This window comes from Heptranchias perlo, chromosome 28 (genome assembly GCF_035084215.1).
Source record: "Heptranchias perlo isolate sHepPer1 chromosome 28, sHepPer1.hap1, whole genome shotgun sequence".
Taxonomy (NCBI): domain Eukaryota; kingdom Metazoa; phylum Chordata; class Chondrichthyes; order Hexanchiformes; family Hexanchidae; genus Heptranchias; species Heptranchias perlo.
Window position 1 is genome coordinate 37222990 of NC_090352.1, and position 22816 is coordinate 37245805.

At 46.9% G+C, this 22816-nt stretch overlaps 1 protein-coding gene across 6 annotated transcripts in view; it reads right to left on the reverse strand.

The window, feature by feature from the left end:
- Positions 1 to 4869: 4869 nt before the first annotated feature.
- Positions 4870 to 22816, reverse strand: part of bcas3 (BCAS3 microtubule associated cell migration factor) — a 666368-nt gene continuing 648421 nt past the window's right edge. For 4 of the 6 annotated variants that reach the window (XM_068008504.1, XM_068008505.1, XM_068008507.1 and 1 more), the window contains one exon: positions 4870 to 14926. In XM_068008504.1, coding sequence (XP_067864605.1) covers positions 14778 to 14926 — 149 coding nt within the window. In that variant the 3' untranslated portion in view covers positions 4870 to 14777. The remainder of the gene's footprint in view (positions 14927 to 22816) is intronic. The other 2 variants (XR_010968541.1, XR_010968542.1) reach the window with 2 other exon arrangements.

A 22816-nucleotide genomic window follows, 5' to 3' on the forward strand; every position in this document is an offset into this window, starting at 1 on the left:
TTCCTGCACCCCCTTTAGAATTGTACCCTTTGGTTTATATTGCCTCTCCTCACTCTTCCTGCCAAAATGTATCACTTCGCACTTCTCTGCATTAAATTTCATCTGCCACATGTCCGCCCATTCCACCAGCCTGTCCATGTCCTCTTGAAGTCTATTACTATCCTTCTCACTGTTTACTACACTTCTAAATTTTGTGTCATCTGCAAATCTTGAAATTAGACGACTGTTGCTCTCCCTCTGCCTTCCTGGAGATGGGTGAGATGCTCCTGTTGTTTTGTCCTCTCTCCCTGGAGAAGACAGCAGTGTCTAACTCTTGCCTGGTGCCTCTTCCTTCTTATGCCGATAAGCGTGTAGAAGTCTGCAATACAGGGAATTAGAGACATAAACCAGCATCCTAACCATTATAAACCCTGCTACACCTTTACAAATCACTGGTCAGGTCTTAGCTGGAGTATTGGGTCCAATTCTGGACACCACACTGTAGGAATGACATCAAGGCCTTGGAGTGGGTGCAGAGGAGATTTACCAGAATGGTTCCAAGGATGAGGGACTTCAGTTACGTGGAGAGATTAGAGAAGCTGGGATTGATCTCCATAGAACAAAGAAGGTTAAGGGAGATTTAATAGAGGTGTTCAAAATTATGAAGAATTTTGAGAGAGTAAATAAGGAGAAACTGTTTCCATTGGCAGGAGGGTCAGTAACCAGATGACACAGATGTAAGCTAATTGGCAAAAGAACTAGAGGGGGAGATGAGGAGAATTTTTTTTAACACAGCGAGTTGTTATGATCTGGAATGCACTGCCTGAAAAGGTGGTGGAAGCAGATTCAATAGTAACTTTCCAGAGGGAATTGGATAAATACTTGAAAAGGAAAAATTTGCAGGGCTATGGGGAAAGAGCAGGAGGGTAGGATTAATTGGTAGCTCTTACAGAGAGTCGGCACAGGAACAATGGGCCGAATGGCCGCCTTCTGCGCTGTAAGAATCTCTGATTCTAACCAACACTGCTGTGCCACCAGAGCACCGCATGATTCCTGCGAAGCACCAGCTCCAGAGTGAACCTGTACCAGTGTAACTGGAAGTCAACTCACTCATTCAAGTATTAAAGGGAATGGCTTCACCAGAGTCAAATTTCAAATAATTCTTTGGTGTGAACTAGCTGATGATTTGTAACTGAACTGAATCAACAACATGTTTCGAACTTGTCTTCTCTCCAGTATCCGTGAGTTCTCTTTTTGCCTCTGCTGTAAACAGTGTGATATTATATAATAAACACTGCAAACCGTACTTATTCTATTCCTTTAGCTTTGCTGTTCTTTATAATGTAGTGCATATATTATACCACCAGTATTTTCTCTATATATAACATAAAATATGTATTATATATTACCTCTTATTCTGTTACCTACATGGTGCAATGTTATTCTACTGACTGTATAATACTTGTACTATTCTGTATAACAGGTTCTATGTTATTCTACATCACATATAATAGCCTTCCCTGTTAGATTATACACTAAATATTTTCTCTATTAGTAAAACTATTATAGTCTTTCTTATATATTACACAGAAGCTCTGTTATTCTGCATTGTGATATATTATGTATCATGTAGTGTCTAGTTACTTCAAACTACTTTATTTTTCCTTATCATAACATTTTATTTTATATAACATCGATCTTCTAACTCTTGTATTACCCTATATCACATGCTGTAACTTGTGTAACTGCATTGTTATTCTATAGAATATATAGTATTGGTGTTATTGTCAATAATGTATAGTCTCTATGCAAGTTATAGTATCTTTATAACTCTATATAATGTACAGGAACATTGGTAATCAATGTAATGTTTGGCACGTGTTACTCTCCATTATACATGGCGCTTGTATTTATAAAACACAGTATCTTCTGCATTATGTACATCTATATTATTCTATAGATTGTAGAGGGTCTGTTTTAGTCTACACACAACATATCATACCTTGCAATGATTTTATATATTTTATATCAACATTTAGGAATGTATTTATATATTTTATATATTTTTTTGTAAGTCACCAGATATAGGGGTGGAATTTCCTGTGTATTTGTGCCACAGACGTGTAATTAGGACGTAAAACAAATATCCGACATAAAAGATGGAGGAAATTTGGCCGCTCATGTTATGCACGTAATTATCTTATACCCAAATTTACCTCCGTCTATTGATCTCTGTGCCTGAACACATCTCGTTTATTATAATGGCTCCGTCCCCAGACTGAAGAACCGTACACACAAATTTCCTGCAATTACGGGTGTAAAATTACTCCCAGGAATTTTAGGTGCAGCATTTTTCTAGTTTTTTGAAAGCGATTTGGTAAAGCTATTTTAAAATTTGTGCTCACTGAGACCTGCTCTGTATTTCCTGTTTCTTTGAATACATTTTTATGGCATCAGTATAAGTCACATTAAAAATTGAAAAGCTTCCCCAATTGCATATTCTTAAACATGTTGCGACTAATGTGCATGAATGATGATTAGATGGCTTGAAACTTTAATTTTTAGGAAGGCAAATGGTATGTTGGCCTTTATTACAAGAGGATTTGAGTGCAGGAGGAAAGATGCTTACTGCAGTTATATAGGGCCTTGATGAGACCGCACCTGGAGTATTGTGTACAATTTTGGTCTCCTTACCTAAGAAAGGATATACTTGCCATAGAGGGACTGCAACAAAGCTTCACCAGACTGATTCCTGGGGTGGCGGGATTGTCATATAAGGAGAGATTGAGTAGACTAGGCCTGTATTCTCCAGGATGTGGAGATGCCGGTGATGGACTGCGGTGGACAAATGTAAGGAATCTTACAACACCAGGTTATAGTCCAACAGTTTTATTTGAAAATCACAAGCTTTCAGAGCTTTCGAAAGCTTGTGATTTTCAAATAAAACTGTTGGACTATAACCTGGTGTTGTAAGATTCCTTACATGTGTTCTCCAGAGTTTAGAAGAATGAGAGAGGATCTCATTGAAACATACAAAATTCTTACAGCGCTCGACAGGGTAGATGCAGGGAGGATGTTTCCCCTGGCTGGAGAGTCTAGAACCAGGAGTCACAATCTCAGAATAAGGGGTAGGCCATTTAGGACTGAGATGAGGAGAAATTTCTTCACTCAGAGGGTGGTGAATCTTTGGAATTCTCTACTCCAGAGGGCTGTGGAGGCTCAGTCATTGAGAACATTCAAAACAGAGATCGATAGATTTCTAGATGTTAAAGGCATCAAGGGATATGAGGATAGTGCAGGAAAATGGCGTTGAGGTAGATCAGCCATGATCTTATTGAATGGCGGAGCAGGCGAGGGACCGGATGGCCTACTCCTGCTCCTATTTCTTATGTTCTTATACTTAAAGAAGGAGTATGGTGTGAGTTCCGCTTTTTCTTGGGCCTCGATTGTTCACTCTGATTTTTACGTTATGGTGTATGCTAATAAGACTGGCAGGAAATTGAGGTGGAAGTTGAACGGCAAAGTGGGCGCAGTGATGGGCGTAATTCCGGCCGTAACCTCTCGTGCAGAACTTAGTAACAGAGTAGGTCATTCAATCCAATCAGATGTTGCCTGATCTGGACCTCAACTCCACTTACCCGCCTTTGCTCCATACCCCATGATACCCTTACCTAACAAAAATCTTTCAATCTCAGTCTTGAAAGCTCCAATTGACCCCCAGTATCCACAGCCTTTTGGGGGAGCGAGTTCTCGATTTGCGCTACCCTTTATGTGAAAAAGTCCTTCCTGATTTCACTCCTGAACGGCCTAGCTCTAATTTTAAGATTGTGCCCCCTTGTTCTGGATTTCCCCACCAGAGGAAATAGTTTCTATCTACCCCGTCGAATCCCTTTATCATTTTAAAGACCTCGATTAGATCACTCCTCAACCCTCTAAACTCAAGGAAATACAAGTAAATGGAGTTGAGATACAGAGTGAGAGGAACCAAGAGAACAGCAGTGTGAGTACCTCAGCACTCACACTGACAATCCCCATTAAGGTGAGTTTCTGTTTTTAGTGAGGGCATGCAGCTGACTCGCAACTGAAAATCTCACACTTACAATTTGTCCCAAGTTGACAGCTCTGCAGAATTGTGGTTGGGACACTGGAGTGTGAGCCAACTCTTAGCCTGTGACGGTAATAATTGATTCACAGCTGTGTATCTCCTGTCACTCTCCTCCTCCTCCTCCATCCAGGTCACCCATTGGTATCAGAGCTCCATGGATCGCCACCTTGGAGCCATCTGCAGAGATGCGAACAATGTCACTACTTGATGTGGACACAGTAGAAGGTGTGTTGGAATTGTACAGCAAGGGACCTATTCCAGCATGACGGACTGAAAGAAATAAGAGGACCTGAAGGGGAAGACAAAACAGTGAGACAGAGAGAGAGGGAGAACACACAGACAGCAAAGAGACAAAAAAAAGAGCACCCGACAGGGAGACAAAACAGTGAGAGAGTGTGTGAGCGAGAATGAGAGAGATACAAGAGAAAGATGGAGAGAGAGACAGCAGAGAGGCTGGCTGCAAGAAAAAAGGCAACACAGGCCGAGTGAGAGTGAGAGAAATAATAACAAAGGAATAATATAAAAACAGCAAGAAAAGGAACACAAGCCAAGTGAGAGTGAAAGAAACAAAGAGATACAGACAGAAAAAAACAGTTACACCAATAAAGGCACAACAGAGACTAAGAGAATTAGACAAAGACACAATGAAAGGAAGCAAAAAAAACTAGAGAGAGTCAGACTGATAAAGAAATCCATGTACAGGCAAATGAGGCCTAAAGACAGGCTTCAGTAAGAGCTGTCGGGAGTTCAGCTCGTTAAAGCATTCAGGCAGACATTTGCACAGGTCAGTTTTATAATCATATTATTTTTATTAATTGAACAGTTCTAAATTAGGGATTAGCAGTAAAATTAGCAGCAAAAACAGTACCCAGCATCTCATTACAAAATACCGGAAGTCAGTCACCTCCAGTACTGAACAGAAGCAAACCTACAGCTACAGGGGAGCAGGCAACAAGGCCACAATTTATCTACTGCAACGCAGGAAGACTAACAGAGTATTGGCAACTTGAGAAAGAGTTCAATCCTCCTACAGCCCGAGTGTCTGGCTTTGATCGGGTGTGTGTGTATAAAGGCCGGAGGCACAGTGTCTGATAAAGAGTGACAATTCATTTCAGGACCTGACGCTTTTGCTGTATTTACACCACAGGCCCTGATTAGGATCTAATCTGGATCAAAGAATGGCGGGCGGAGGATCAGTGGTGGCGCCAGTTCATGGTCATGATTCTGTATGTGGCGAGTTCCTGATTTCGGGGGTGGGAGGGGAGGAAGTGCTGAGCAGATGGAAAAGACTTAACGGAGTCAACAAAAAAAAATGGATAATTCATGCCTTGCTGCTGTGTGGCATCTGCCAACAGCTGGTTATAGAGAAATAAAGACAGACAGACTTGCATTTATATAGTGCCTTTCACAGCCTCAGGACCTCCCAAAGCACTTTACAGTTTTGCTTTTGAAGTGTAGTCATGGTTATAATGTAGGGAACGCGGCACCCAATTTGTGCACAGCAAGGTCCCACAAACAGCAATTAAATAAATGGGCAGATAATCTGTTTTAGTGATGTTGGTTTAGGGATAAATATTGGCCCAGGATACCGGGAAGAACTCCCCTGCTCTTCTTCAGAGTAGTGGCTGTGGGATTTTTTACGTCCACCTGAGAGGGCAGACTGGGCCTCGGTTTAATGTCTCATCCGCAAGACGGCACCTCCAACAATGCAGCACTCCCTCAGTACTGCACTGGAGTGTCAGCCTAGATTCTGTGCTCACGTCCCTGGAGTGGTTCTCGAAACCACAACCTTCTGACTCAGGTGCAAGTCCTACCCACTGAGCCACGGCTGACACTGGCAGAGAGAGGCAGCAGGGTGCGGTGAGGGCAGTCAAAAAGAGTGGGGGAGAAAATACACCAAAAAGCAGAAAATAAAAATAAATGGTTGATGAGATAAATTTGGAATGAATCTAAATAAAGAGTATGGGTGTTTGTAGGTTATTTTTGAATGGGCATCGGAGTGAATCCAGATCACGCAAGTATGTGATTGACTCAGGCTACAGATGTGTGAACAGATGGAGGTGCAACCAATTCAGCTGATCCATTTTCACTCCACCTCCACACAGAGACAACATGCTTCCTTGCATAGGTCTATTTATTACCCATCTGCATTACAGGGTTTTCCCTCACCGTGAAGTGACCAAAACAAGGCCAGTGACGATGGAGTTACCGGGAGTCCCCTCGCCAGATTGGTTTCCCTGCTGCTTCCCACCATCGGCAGTAAATGTAAACAGTGCGTGCCAAAGGCACCCAGGCTGGATCTGGCATTTCAAAGTGGAGGGTGGATTGGCATCTCAGCACTTTTGTTATTGCTGCTCTCCATAAGGATCTTCTCCCAAAATCAGGTCTGCAACTTTGGAACAACTATGTGTATGTGAATCTACCACATAAAAGTGGAGGATTCCTTTCTCACCCACAAATTAAAACGGGATCATCCGTCATCTCCCTGCTCCAGTCCTCACTCCCTCCAGCATTCCCTCTCTCCGGTAGTCTCATTTCCAGAATTCACTCCTCTGGTAGTCCCTCCATCCAGTATTCCCACCTGCTGGTATATCCTCCTTAGAGTATTCCCATTCTCCAGTATTCCCTCTCTTCAGCATTCTGTCCCTACAACATTCCATCCCTCTGGTATTCCCTCTGACCAGTATTCTCTCTCCCTTGTATTCCCTTCCTCTGGTAATCCCTCTCTCCAGTATTTCCTCCTTCTGATATTCCCTCGCTCCAGGATTCCCTCTCTGGTATTCCCTCCCTCTGGTATTACTTTAACTTCTTTTCCATTGATTTTTAAGAATACTTTTTGTTCCCCGTGTGTCCTGATGATATTATGGGAAAGGGGGATTGCTTACGGTGAAGCCTCTGAATCTGGGAACTGAATCACTGGATGTTAATCCAGTTTATCACAGTGACGTAAACCCAGATTGATCCTTCCACCCCACCATCCAGTCAGACAGATGCGCATAATGTCTACCATGATAACTGTCCAAGTACAAACGTCACAGAGGTAGTCCAATCAGACTTTAACATTAAAAACTCCCACTGCAACCCCATCCCGATTGGTCAGGGGTTGAGAAACAGGAAGCTCCCATCAGGCACTAGATTATAAAATGGTTGATGCCAATCTCCACAGACTGAAACTTTAGATTAAACATCAAGGCATGCATCAGGCAGATAACTAAACGTCTGGAACATGGCGTGACGCATAGTATCATAATAAGTACAGCACAGGAGGAGGACATTCAGCCCATCGTGCCTGTGCCGGCTATTTGAAAGAGCTAACCAATTAGTCCCATTCCTCTCAGGGATCAGGGCAGATATTCATAAGGCTGGGACTGCAGGGGTAAATCATCTAGTTTGACTTTAAATAAAAAGTTAGCGGCTTTAATTTGTGTTTATAGGGTCATTCCATGTACAGGGCGAGGTGCAGTTTAAATACCTGCATAATTTCCTTTCTGTGTTACATTCTTTGATGTGATGAAAAAAAATCAATTTAACAATGAATGGTTCAGTGGGTAATAGATCCAGGAAGGGTGGTGTTGAGCCAATCAGACCAGAAGGTCCAAGGTCCAATCCACAGTCTGTGCTGAGTTAACTGATCTCCACTGGAAAGGTGTCAGGGGAGTTACAACTGGTCTCAGTAATCCTGTACTGGGAACGGGGAGGAAATCACCAAGGTTCCCACTCCTGATTACTATCCAGTGGCCTTTACTGGAAAATGTATGTGTATGGACTGAGCAGAGGATTGGGTTTGGCTCTCATGCCTCTCTCAATGTTTAAATACCTAGCTGGCACTCACTGGTTAGGGGCACATATCAACAATGGTCTCTTGGGCGAAGTGCCAGAGCATGTGGACCCTGTACCCCAATGACAGTCAGCACCCATGGAACCTGTACCCCAGTGACAGTCAGCACCCGTGGACCCTGTACCCCAATGACAGTCAGCACCCATGGAACCTGTACCCCAGTGACAGTCAGCACCCGTGGACCCTGTACCCAATGACAGTCAGCACCCATGGAACCTGTACCCCAGTAACAGTCAGCACCCATGGAACCTGTACCCCAGTAACAGTCAGCACCCGTGGAACCTGTACCCCAGTGACAGTCAGCACCCATGGAACCTGTACCCCAGTGACAGTCAGCACCCATGGAACCTGTACCCCAGTGACAGTCAGCACCCATGGAACCTGTACCCCAGTGACAGTCAGCACCCGTGGAACCTGTACCCCAGTGACAGTCAGCACCCGTGGAACCTGTACCCCAATGACAGTCAGCACCCATGGAACCTGTACCCCAATGACAGTCAGCACCCATGGAACCTGTACCCCAGTAACAGTCAGCACCCGTGGAACCTGTACCCCAGTGACAGTCAGCACCCATGGAACCTGTACCCAATGACAGTCAGCACCCATGGAACCTGTACCCCAGTAACAGTCAGCACCCATGGAACCTGTACCCCAATGACAGTCAGCACTCATGGAACCTGTACCCCAGTAACAGTCAGCACCCGTGGACCCTGTACCCCAATGACAGTCAGCACCCATGGAACCTGTACCCAATGACAGTCAGCACCCATGGAACCTGTACCCCAGTAACAGTCAGCACCCGTGGAACCTGTACCCAATGACAGTCAGCACCCGTGGAACCTGTACCCCAGTGACAGTCAGCACCCATGGAACCTGTACCCAATGACAGTCAGCACCCATGGAACCTGTACCCTAGTAACAGTCAGCACCCGTGGAACCTGTACCCCAGTGACAGTCAGCACCCATGGAACCTGTACCCAATGACAGTCAGCACCCATGGAACCTGTACCCCAGTGACAGTCAGCACCCATGGAACCTGTACCCCATGACAGTCAGCACCCATGGAACCTGTACCCAATGACAGTCAGCACCCATGGAACCTGTACCCCAGTGACAGTCAGCACCCATGGAACCTGTACCCCATGACAGTCAGCACACATGGAACCTGTACCCCAGTGAGAGTCAGCACCCATGGAACCTGTACCCTATGACAGTCAGCACCCGTGGACCCTGTACCCCAGTGAGAGTCAGCACCCGTGGAACCTGTACCCCAGTGAGAGTCAGCACCCATGGAACCTGTACCCCATGACAGTCAGCACCCATGGAACCTGTACCCCAGTGAGAGTCAGCACCCATGGAACCTGTACCCCAGTGACAGTCAGCACCCGTGGACCCTGTACCCAATGACAGTCAGCACCCATGGAACCTGTACCCCAGTGACAGTCAGCACCCCTGGAACCTGTACCCCAGTGACAGTCAACACCCCTGGAACCTGTACCCCAGTGACAGTCAGCACCCCTGGAACCTGTACCCCAGTGACAGTCAGCACCCATGGAACCTGTACCCAATGACAGTCAGCACCCATGGAACCTGTACCCCAGTGACAGTCAGCACCCATGGAACCTGTACCCAATGACAGTCAGCACCCATGGAACCTGTACCCCAGTGACAGTCAGCACCCATGGAACCTGTACCCCATGACAGTCAGCACCCATGGAACCTGTACCCAATGACAGTCAGCACCCTTGGAACCTGTACCCCAGTGACAGTCAGCACCCATGGAACCTGTACCCCATGACAGTCAGCACACATGGAACCTGTACCCCAGTGAGAGTCAGCACCCATGGAACCTGTACCCTATGACAGTCAGCACCCGTGGACCCTGTTCCCCAGTGAGAGTCAGCACCCGTGGAACCTGTACCCCAGTGAGAGTCAGCACCCATGGAACCTGTACCCCATGACAGTCAGCACCCATGGAACCTGTACCCCAGTGAGAGTCAGCACCCATGGAACCTGTACCCCAGTGACAGTCAGCACCCGTGGACCCTGTACCCAATGACAGTCAGCACCCATGGAACCTGTACCCCAGTGACAGTCAGCACCCCTGGAACCTGTACCCCAGTGACAGTCAACACCCCTGGAACCTGTACCCCAGTGACAGTCAGCACCCCTGGAACCTGTACCCCAGCACTTTCAGGAGAAGAAGGGAGAAAACTGACAATTTTTTTTTTAAAACAAGCAATTATGCTTGGATTAAACTAAAACACAACAACCTCATCATCCTCTGTGGGCCTCAGAAACACTCGTCACCCGGACCAACATGTTTAGAGATGATTCATTCGGCAAATCTCTGTGTTGCTGTTTGTGGTCTGTGTGTTGTGGTTGCTCGGCCTGTCTCGAGGGAGCAGCTCAGTCCGAGCTGAGAAAACCAATGGTTGCTGATTACATTGGCGGCCTCGGACTCAGACAGGAATCCAGTGACTTGACGCAAACAGGCTCCAGTCTATCGCCCACACTTCGGCCATCACGATCCGCAATCTGTGGGATGGCAAAATCGCGTCATGTATGTGCCGTTGTGGAATGGGAGCAGCAGCTTTCCGAACAGCCCAGGCCCTGCCGGGAAGGACCTGGCTTGGTCCCGACTGACAACAGTGTAGGTTCCTGCCACTGTGCCCAGAGTTCAAAGGTTAAGTAAATGATGGTGCCCACCTCAGTGGGGAGGTTTGGGGAGGTCTGATTTCTGCAAACAACTGGCCCATTTTTTTAAAATAAAGTTTTCCTAATTAAAAACAAAGCTCTTTGAGCAAGTGACGTGGCTGTTGCCATAGTGACTGGAGTTACTTTCTCCGCAATTTACCAATGGGCAAAGGACATAGACCGTTTAAATGATAAGGTGATTATGTGTGGCAATTCTACTTGCTGGCAGACTACACTCTCTGAGTGGTACTGCTGCAAATGTGGAACTTTAACCTGAAAAATAAATCTGATGAACGTACTGCAGTGAATTGGTGTACCACGGTGTTACACCATAGCCTGACACCGTAGCTACGGTGTACCACGGTGTTACACCATAGCCTGACACCGTAGCTACGGTGTACCACCGTGTTACACTGTAGCCTGACACCGTAGCTACGGTGTAGCACCGTGTTACACCATAGCCTGACACCGTAGCTACGGTGTACCACCGTGTTACACTGTAGCCTGACACCGTAGCTACGGTGTACCACCGTGTTACACCATAGCCTGACACCGTAGCTACGGTGTACCACCGTGTTACACCATAGCCTGACACCGTAGCTACGGTGTACCACAGTGTTACACCATAGCCTGACACCGTAGCTACGGTGTACCACCGTGTTACACCATAGCCTGACACCGTAGCTACGGTGTACCACCGTGTTACACCATAGCTTGACACTGTAGCTACGGTGTACCACGGTGTTACACTATAGACTGATAGGGTAGTCATGGTGTACCACGGTTTTTCACCATAGCCTGTCAGGGTAGTTACAGTGCACCACAGTGTTAAACCATAGCCTGGTAGAGTAGTTACGGTGTACCAGTGTTACACCACAGCCTGACATCGTAGCTACGGTGTACCACATTATTACACCATAGCCTGGCAGTGCAGTGCCAATGTATCAGGGTGTTATGCCAGTGCCAGGAAGGGTATGGGTTCTTGTGCTGGATTCCTCACATGATGTTATCCAAGATTTCACTTCGAATTGAGGGGAGGAGGAGGAGGAACATTGGAGGATGTCTCAGTCCTCACCCACTCATGGCAACACTGTTTACACAGCACTCTGAGGCCCTGGTAGAAGGGCACTGCCAACCTCCCAGCCTGAGAAAGGCACTGTGGTAGAGGGAAAGATCTTTCAAAACTTTTTTTTTTAAACAGATGAATTAGTTTTAGACGGAGAATAACACAAATATTTACAAAAAAGGAAACAATTTCTTTTCACGGCAGGTTCTGCTGGAAGTTTGTTGATTTTCTGAGCAATTTCGAATTTCTTTTTTAAATAAAGGCTCAGTGGGCCTGGTGCGGGACACACGGGATGTCCTAAGTTCGATCCCCAGTCTGTATGGAGTTAGCTGATCTCAGCTGCAATGGCCCCCGGGCTAGGGAGGTGAAAAAAAAAATCAGCCAAAGATTACTATCCAATGACCCCTGCTGGTAGGGGGCTTGTGTGGACATCAGGTGCTGATAGGATTGGGGTTCCCTCTCAACAATCCCCTGAAGCTGAGTTAACAATCCCTTTCTAGATTCATGAAAATTGGCTATCGGAGTGAATACCAGAGGGCTGACAGCACACATGGAACCCCTGCCCCAGTGAGAGTCAGGGTCTGTGGGACCCGTACCCCAGTGAGAGTCAGTGTCTGTGGGACCCGTACCCCAGTGAGAGTCAGTGTCTGTGGGACCCGTACCCCAGTGAGAGTCAGTGTCCATGGAACCCGTACCCCAGTGAGAGTCAGTGTCTGTGGGACCCGTACCCCAGTGAGAGTCAGTGTCTGTGGGACCCGTACCCCAGTGAGAGTCAGTGTCCATGGAACCCGTACCCCAGTGAGAGTCAGTGTCTGTGGAACCCGTACCCAGTGAGAGTCAGTGTCTGTGGAACCCGTACCCAGTGAGAGTCAGTGTATGTGGGACCCGTACCCCAGTGAGAGTCAGTGTATGTGGGACCCGTACCCCAGTGAGAGTCAGTGTCTGTGGAACCCGTACCCCAGTGAGAGTCAGTGTCTGTGGAACCCGTACCCAGTGAGAGTCAGTGTATGTGGGACCCGTACCCCAGTGAGAGTCAGTGTCTGTGGGACCCTTACCCCAGTGAGAGTCAGTGTCTGTGGGACCCGTACCCCAGTGAGAGTCAGTGTCTGTGGGACCCGTACCCCAGTGAGAGTCAGTGTCCATGGAACCCGTACCCCAGTGAGAGTCAGTGTCTGTGGGACCCGTACCCCAGTGAGAGTCAGTGTCTGTGGAACCCGTACCCCAGTGAGAGTCAGTGTCTGTGGAACCCGTACCCCAGTGAGAGTCAGTGTATGTGGGACCCGTACCCCAGTGAGAGTCAGTGTCTGTGGAACCCGTACCCAGTGAGAGTCAGTGTATGTGGGACCCGTACCCCAGTGAGAGTCAGTGTATGTGGGACCCGTACCCCAGTGAGAGTCAGTGTCTGTGGAACCCGTACCCAGTGAGAGTCAGTGTATGTGGGACCCGTACCCCAGTGAGAGTCAGTGTCTGTGGGACCCGTACCCCAGTGAGGGTCAGTGTCTGTGGGACCCGTACCCCAGTGAGAGTCAGTGTCTGTGGGACCCGTACCCCAGTGAGAGTCAGTGTCTGTGGAACCCGTACCCCAGTGAGAGTCAGTGTCTGTGGAACCCGTACCCCAGTGAGAGTCAGTGTCTGTGGGACCCGTACCCCAGTGAGAGTCAGTGTCTGTGGAACCCATACCCCAGTGAGAGTCAGTGTCTGTGGAACCCATACCCCAGTGAGAGTTAGTGTCCATGGAACCTGTACCCCAGTGAGAGTCAGTGTATGTGGGACCCGTACCCCAGTGAGAGTCAGTGTCTGTGGGACCCGTACCCCAGTGAGAGTCAGTGTCTGTGGAACCCATACCCCAGCGAGAGTCAGTGTCTGTGGAACCCGTACCCCAGTGAGAGTCAGTGTCTGTGGAACCCGTACCCCAGTGAGAGTCAGTGTCTGTGGAACCCGTACCCCAGTGAGAGTCAGTGTATGTGGGACCCGTACCCCAGTGAGAGTCAGTGTCTGTGGGACCCGTACCCCAGTGAGAGTCAGTGTCTGTGGGACCCATACCCCAGTGAGAGTCAGCACTTCAAAAGAGGGATTAAATTAGATGCAGGAAAATAAGAAAGGCAAGTTAAAAATAAATGTTACCCATGAGTAGCTGCCAGTACAGGGATGTTTGATAACCTTCCCTCTAATATTCTTTCCCTTTAACATCCTCTCTCCCCCCAGAATTCATTTCACATCAGTTTTAATTTTTTCCAGTGATTTAAAAAAAATTTACCCAGTGAGTGCTGACGACATCACTGGGGGAGTTGGCACATCGGGGCCTTGGAGTCTGGGGATTGAATCCACAGACGCCTGCTCTTAATCCAGTTTACTCCTGTGATTCCAGTTGTTTCAGCATTACCCGCAGTGGCCCTGAGTCCTCCCTGACCGTGTCCCTCTCATCGCCCCCCCACCCCCCAATCCAAAGAGCTCAGCAGAACTTACAACTTCAACCGGAATATTAGAAATGTAACTTTTTTTTTTAAAAAGGAGCCGTGGGCAGCTCCCTCCCTGCGCTGTTTAGTAATGATAGAATCCCAGTCACAGAAATCCACAGAAGGGTTGAGAACCAGTGAGCCACGACAAGTCAGAAGATTAACAAAAAAACCTACACAGTATCCCTTTTGACCCCGGGAATTAAACGACCATCACTTTGCAAGATGCTTGACTTCTTAAACAGAAACTAATAAGAAATGAAGTGGTTGTTAGAATGGCCCTGATTTAGCAGCTCTGTGCTCTCCTGTTAGTCAGCGTCTGAAATTGGTCGGGGATTCCGGGAGATTTGCGAGCTCTTGAGAATCAGAAAACCCTGGGGGCACTTTCACGTTTCACAAGTCAGCGCAAACTGGCAACTAAAGTGTTAAACATGTGATTGCGACCCCCTCTCCCCCACTATTCAGATGACAGCGTCCCACTGCGTCAGGAACTGGGGGGTGGGGGGGGGGCAGAGGGGGGGGAATACAAGAAAATGTCCATCCTGTTGACCTATTCAGTGTTGGCTGCAGTCAATCTTGTGCAAAAACACAAGGTTGCCAGCCCCGATGGTATTGGGAGTTGGGGGTGGGGGTTCCTTAGTTGAAACTTGTTGGGAAGAGGCTGAGCGGCTGGTTCTCGTTGGTGGGCAGTGGCGAGCGGTAGCCCTCGAAGTTGCGCGGGATGCTTCCGCTGGTAGAGCCAGAGCTGTTACTCAGGGTCTCGATGCTGCCCTCTCGCTGGAGCTCTGTAGGAGAAACAGGAGAGAAGCTTTTCAGTCAACGTGGCACAGGAGATCGACAGGGAATCACACCCTCACTGGAATTTTCCCCTCCGATTTTCCTTGCTAACTTCCCCTCTCCTGAATCCGGTGACTCACCTCGAGGGTACAGCTCCACAAGCACCAGCCGTTTCTACAAGCACCTCACCCAAGTGGCTCTGCTTTGGCTGAGCTGGGACTAGGTAAAAGAAATAAAGAACTTGCATTTCTACAGCACCTTCCATGACTCCAGGACATCCCAAAGCGCTTTACAACCAATGAAGTACTTTTGAAGTGTAGTCACTGTTGTAATGTAGGAAATGCAGCAGCCAATTTGCACACAGCAAGATCCCACAAACAGCAATGTGATAATGACCAGATAATCTGTTTTTAATGATGTCGGTTGAGGGCTAAATATTGGCCAGGACACCAGGGAGAACTCCCCCTGCTGTTCTTCGAAATAGTGGCCGTGGGATCTTTTAAGCCCACCTGTGAGGGCAAATGGGGTCTCGGTCTAACGTCTCATCCAGGAACAGAAACCCTGGCTGAATTTCCCCCCCTCCCTGACTCAGGGGGTATAGTGGCCAACTAGGGTGCGTCACCAGAGCTGAATCAGACCAAGGATTGAACCGGGCTTGTATAGCTCGGTCCCACACTGGACTGTGCAATTACCCACTGAGTCACCGGGTACAGGAAACAGCTTCTTTCACTGAAAGCCACAGAAATAACTCTGTTTAGAGTACTGACAGAGAGTAAAAAGCACGTCGAGGGGTGCGTTACTCCACACTCGCTGGCTCACTGCCTCGGCTAAAAAGCTCTCAGTAAGAGGCAACATCTGGAATCTATGTTTGAAGTTTGCTTTTGATTATTGGACTGAGTGTTTAATCTATTTAGTTTTCCTCACACTGCAGGCACTGTTTCCTGATCCAGGGAAAAGGGGAGGGGGCAGGTGGTGTGTTTCTGGGCCCCCATTAATGCTGTTCCGTTGCCCTCTGACAGGAGCTGTGGTGGTGGGGGGGGGGGAAGGCGGGGAAGAGATGTGGCCTGACTGAAGACGCATCCTCTCTAAGTCACCCCACAACCTTCCCGGATGGCAGCAGCAAGACTGGGAGTTGCCCGATGAGTGCCAGATACAAACCTACATCCACCCACAGCTCATTGGAGTTTCAAAGCAAAACAGCAACCATAGAATCATAGAATGATACAGCTCAGAAGGAGGCCATTGGGCCCATCGTGCCTGTGCCGGCTCTTTGAAAGAGCTATCTAATTAGACCCAGCCCCCTGCTCTTTCCCCATAGGCCTGCAAATTTTTCCCCTTCAAGTATTTATCCAATTCCCTTTGGACGTTACTATTAAACCTGCCTCCGCCACCCTTTCAGGCGGTGTATTCCAAATCATAACAATTCACTGCGTAAAATTTTTTTTCCTCATGTCACCTTTGGTCCTTTTGCCAATTACCTTAAATCTGTGTTTCCTCTGGTTACTGAATATTCTGCCACTGGAAACAGTTTCTCCTTATTTACTCTTCATGCTTTTGAACATCTATATCAAATCTTCCCTTAATCTTCTCTACTCTAAGGAGAACAATCCCAATAAATATTGATCCAGGACACCATGCTTTTCTTCAAATAATGGCTGTGAGATCTTTTACGTCCAACTGAGAGGGCCTCGGTTTAACATCTCATCCGAAAGATGGCATCCCCAACATTGCAGCACTCCCTCAGTACTGGCACCTGATTGGTGGTGCAGGTTTAAGATGGAGGAGGCACATGTGCCAATAAATGTTGGGATGGGGTCAATAAGTCAGCATTTGGTGTGATCAGAGGGACGGACCCATGTTCTGACTCTCTGTGGTACAACATGCTGTCCACCAGTCAACCACTACCTCTGTGCCAGCAAACTTCTTTTTACTTTGAGGCTATTTCTATACTCTTTAAACTCTATCTTCAATTTTTGCCCTTCATATCACCTCTCAGCCTCCCATCCCAGGTACTAAAGAGGTCATTTTCTGACTACCCGCTGCCAGCTGGAGTACATTGCCCACCAGTAAATGGGTGAAATCCGGAGTTTTAGGCGCTCATATAAGATCGTCACTAATAAATCCAATAAGGAATTCAGGAGAAACTTCTTTTACCCAGAGAGTGGTGAGAATGTGGAACTCGCTCCCACGAGGAGTAGTTGGGGCAAATAGCATAGATGCATTTAAGGGGAAGCTCGATAAGCACGAGGCAGAAAGGAATAGAGGGCTATCCTGATAGGGGTAGATGAAGTAGGATGAGAGGAGGTTCGTGTGGAGCATAAACACTGGCATAGACCAGTTGGGCCGAATGGCCTTTTTCTGATCTGTAAGGTCCATGTAATGTAAAAGTTTCAGATACGTGCTCCCAATTGGCGAGGCTTCCGGCCGGCTATGCAGAAGTGGAAAATTCTCCGTTAGGAGTACAAGCAAATAACCATGCAAATGTCCCTGATCTCTGAGTGTTGCTCCATGGTTAGTGGGACTGGGGTCCCAAAGTGTGTCCTGAACGGTTGAGGGAGGGGAATTTTAGAAATGCGGTGATCCTGATACTTATGCTGGGGTTGGATCTGCCATTGACCTTCTCCGCTGAACCTACCAGAGTATGTGCGGTCAGAGGGAGGTCCCAATATTAAATATCCAAGACAGACACATCCCACCCAACACAGGCCAGAAAGTCTGGGGTCTGCTGCCATCTTGGGGGGGCAGGGGGGAAGAAAGGGTCAGGTCCACTCCCCCAGAGAAGAATAAACCTGCCTCTCAACCCCCTTTATAAGTCAGCTGATGAAATCACTAATAACAAAAATGAATTACCTTTCTTCGGAGGATCCAGGCCTGAACTGACAAGGTGGGCCCAACTCCTGCCAATCCTGATGTCAGATTTGGGAGTGAGACACAATTTCTGGGGCAGTTTTTCCACTACGAGCTGGTGCCCAGAATTGTCTGTCCGCCAGCTGTAAGGGCCCTTCTTGAAATGACTTTTGGGCAGTCGCAACCTAACTCCTTTGGATTCTGATCCATGGCTTAAAACTGCTCATAGTCTGACACTAAACTGGCAACTTCATCCAGAAATGACATAAGGATGAATCACATGGGAAATTGGAATGGTGCTGCTCTTCATAAAAACATAAGAAATAGGAGCAGGAGTATGCCACATGATCCCTCGAGCCTGCTCCACCATTCAATCAGATCATGGCTGATCTTCGACCTCAACTCCACTTTCCTGATTCCCTTAGAGTCCAGAAATCTGTCGATCTCAGCCTTGAATATATTCAATGTCTGAGCATCCGCAGCCCTCTGGGGTAGAGAATTCCAAAAATTCACAACCCTCAGTGAAGAAATTCCTCCTCATCTCAGTCTTAAATGGCCAACCCCTTAGCCTGCAACTATGCCCCCTAGTTCTAGACTCTCCAGCCATAGCAAACAACCTCTCAGCATCTACCCTGTCAAGCCCCCTCATAATCTTATATGTTTCAATTGGATCACCTCTCATTCTTCTAAACTCCAGAGAGTATAGGCCCATTCTACTCAACCTTGCCTCATAGGACAACCCTCTCATCCATGGAATTAATCTAGTGTCTCGAAGGCAAGTATGTCTTTCCTTAGATAAGGAGACCAAAATTGTACACAGTACTCCAGGTGAGGTCTCACCAAAGCCCTGTACAACTGTAGTTATGACTTCCTTTGTTTTGTACTCTAACCCCCTTGCAATTAAGGCCAACATTCCATTTGCTTTCCTAATTGCCTGCTGTACCTGCATGCTGGCATTTTGTGTTTCTTCTATCAGGAGACCCAAGTCTCTCTGAACACCAGCATTTAATAGTTTCTCACCATTTAAAAAATATTCTGTTTTTCTATTCTTCCTACCAAAGTGAATAACCAGACATGTCCCCACATTATACTCCATCTGCCACCTTCTCGCCCACTCACTTAACCTGTCTCTGTCCCTTTGCAGACTCTTTGTGTCCTCCTCACAGCTTACTTTCCCACCTAGCTTTGTATCATCAGCAAACTTGGATACATTGCACTCGGTCCCTTCATCTAAGCCGTTAATATAGATTGTAAATAGCTGAGGCCCAAGCACTGATCCTTGCAGCACCCTACTAGTTACAGCCTGCCAGCTTGAAAATGACCCGTTTATCCCTACTGTCTGTTTTCTGTCCATTAACCAATCCATGTTAATATGTTACCCCCATCCCCATGAGCTCATATCTTGTGTAACAACCTTTTATGTGGCACCTTATTGAATGCCTTTTGAAAATCCAAATATATGACAGCCACTGGTTCCCCTTTATCTACCCTGCTAGTTACATCCTCAAAAAACTCTAATAGGTTTGTCAAACACGATTTCCCTTTCATAAAACAACATTGACTCTGCCTAATTATATTCTGATTTTCTAAATGCCCTGTTACCACTTCCTTAATAATGGATTCCAGCATTTTCCCAACGACTGATGTCAGGCTAACTGGCCTGTAGTTCCCTGTTTTCTCTCTCCCTCCTTTCTTGAATAGCGGGGTTACATGTGCTACCTTCCAATCTGCTGGGACTGTTCTAGAATCTATGGAATTTTGGAAGATCACAACCAATGCATCCACTATCTCTGCAGCCACCTCTTTTGGAACCCTAGGATGTAGGCCATCAGGTGCAGGGGATTTATCAGCTTTTAGAGCCTTGGATCATGGCACATAGAATCATACAGCACAGGAGGCCATTTGGCCCATCGTGCCTGCTCTTTGAAAGAGCTATCCAATTAGTCCCACTCCCCATGCTCTTCACCCACAGCCCTGAAAATTTCTCGTTTTCAAGTATATATCCGATTCCCTTTTGAAAGTTACTATTGAATCTGCTTCCACCACATTTCAGGTAGTACATTGTTGGGACAGAATAACGAGAGCTTGATCCTAAATTTAACCACAAAGAAAGGCCAATTGGGTAAGGTACCTAAGCAAGGATAGTGTTGTGGGACTGCACACCAGTAAGGGCCAACACCTTTAGGGGAGACAAGGTGCGAAAACTTTGAGAAAATAAAACTACAATTTTAGCGGGACTAAATTGGACAGCTCTTTCAAAGAGCCGGCACAGGCACGATGGGCCGAATGACTTCCTTCTATGCTGTAAGATTCTATAATTCTACAAATGCAGTCTCATTTCACTCTATTTGCAAACTTCTAGGTTTTCTATCAGAAACACACTTCTCAGTTCAGTGACCCCTTCTGTCTCCCTGCTGAATTCAGGATGTTAAGGCCCTAATTTGATTCTGTGTTGACACTAATGAACTATCCCACACTAATACTCGACTTATCCTGTCTGATTTTTCATCTTCATCTGGCGCTGGAAGCAGCTGTCTCTGGTTAGACTCCTGTCTGGGCATTCGCTGCACAGCATCCAATTGAAAAATAAACACAGGCCAAAGCTGCAATCATTTCCAATGCCTTGTCTTCCTAATAACACTTTTTTTCTACTGCAGGCTGCTCCTGAATTTGGAATCAATGGTTTGTGCAATTTCTTGCTTTTTTGTTTCCATTACCCGCTCCCTTCCCCCAACTCTTCCCCTCCAGAGGTCTCCTGTCCATCTGGTGTCCTTGATGTGGGAGGGAGGGTGAGTGGCCCATTCTGGGCTCAGCTGACAACACAATAAGATGGCCAGTTTCCCAGACAAGGAGTGGGAGGAATGTACTTACCACAGGGGACTGGGCGGAGCAGTTGGCTGTTACACTATCCCTTTGCACCTCTAGGAAGCCACACTGAATCCGGCCTAGACTGGCGGGACAATAGTCTTATTCTGCCAGCTGTGAGAATCCTACATGGAACGTGTTTTGGGCAGTGTCCTAGTGTGGATAAGTGTACAAAACAATAATTAGGCACTAAATTGACAATCTCACTCTTGAGACTCCACAAAGGGTGGGTGCTGTGGTGAATGGAAATGTTATAGTGGTGTCATAGTGGGCATTATACTGAGGCTAGGGATAAGGCCCATTGTTGGTGGAGTATAGGGGGAGCCTTGCTCTGCATTTAACCTACATAACTATTGGGAAAATAGAATGCTATTGTGGCAAAACTGGCCTTGTATTCAGAAGAGCAGACAATAGATTGACCACATTTGATGCTCATGAGGTCACTCTCTAACTCCATGGCATTATTAGCCAAATAAAAACATCCCTCACCTCCCCTGATGGCACTGCCTGCAATGATACTGAGCCATTCAGAACAAGAGATCCTGGATTCGGTTGCTGCTCTATGCTGATCTCAGCTGGTGCTTTACACTTGAGGGCAGCACTCCCAGGCTAAGGAGGAAAAAAATCTGCCACTTAGAATCCTACAGCACAGAAGGAGGCCATTAGGCCCATCATGCTTGTGCCGGCTCTTTGAAAGAGCTATCCAATTAGTCCCACTGCCTCGCTCTTTCCCCAAAGCCCTGCAAATTCTTCCATTTTAAATATATGTCCAATTCAAATTTCAAAAGTTATTATTGAATCTGCTTCCACCACCCCTTCAGGCAGTGCATTCCAGATCGTAACAACTCGCTGCGTAAAAAAATTTCTCCTCTTCTCCCCTCTGTTTCTTTTGCCAATTATCTTAAATCTGTGTCCTCTGGTGACTGACCCAACTGCCAGTGGAAACAGATTCCCCTTATTTACTCTATCAAAACCCTTCATAATTTTGAACAACTCTATTAAATCTCCCCTTAACCTTCTCTGCTCCAAGGAGAACAATCCCAGCTTCTCTAATCCCTTCACATAATTGAAGTTCCTCATTCCTGGTGACTCCAGTAGTAGTCACTTCTATGAGTGACTCAAACTGGAAAGAGAGTGGCTGGCCTGTTAGAAGAGAACAGGATTGGGTTCGGCTCTGATGCACCCCACCCCTGACTTCCAATTCCAGGCTCAAAATTCCAGCACAAAATCTAGGTTGACACTCCAGTGCATACTGAGGGAGTGCTGCACTGTCGGAGGTGCCGTCTTTTGGATGAAGCCCCGTCCGCCCTCTCAGATGGATGTAAAAGATCCCACGGCGCTATTGTGAAGAAGAGCAGGGGAGTTCTCCCCGTTGTCCTGGCCAATATCTATCACTGAACCAACATCACTAAAAAAAAATTATAGGTCATTATAACATTGCTGTTTGTGGGATCTTGCTGTGCACAAATAGGCTGCCGTGTTTCCTACATTACAACAGTGACTTCACTTCAAAAAGTACTTCATTGACTGTAAAGCGCTTTGGGACCTTCCAAGGTCGTGAAAGGCACTATAGAAATGGAAGTTTTTATATATTGGAATGTACCATGCATCGTAGGATAAATTGCGCCAGACTCTGCTCTCAGTCTCAATCGACGGGAGCAGGGGTTACAGAATTGGTCCCAGCAGTCAGCACGCACAATTAATTTTAATGACTGTAAAATCAGGGGTGCCATGAATTGGTTGTGCCCAGTTCTCTGATCTCCACTCCTTCAAGTGAGAATCTTGCTAAATTTACCCTCGTCTATCTTTGAGCTAATGCCCTGAGGGGTACTCGCTGTACAGTGGATGCGTGGCATAGAGGATTCCAGGGATTGCCAGGCACAGACATGGCACAGATCACAGTAACGGAGACAGGAGAAATGGGATCAGCAATGGCGGCTGGGGTGTGGATGGATAATCTCAGTCACACCTGGAAGATAATGGAAGACAGTGGGTGTATAATGCACTTGCACTTTACAGGTATTGTACTTAAAGTTTGCATTTTTAAAACCTTACTTTGAAAATACACATGGAGTAATTTTAACCGCCTGTCATTTCTTCCAGTCCGCACTCTTTCATCTCCATTCAATCCTTCGTTTCAGGATCTTTCCCCATTCAATCATCTCTGAATGGCCTGTCACACTGCC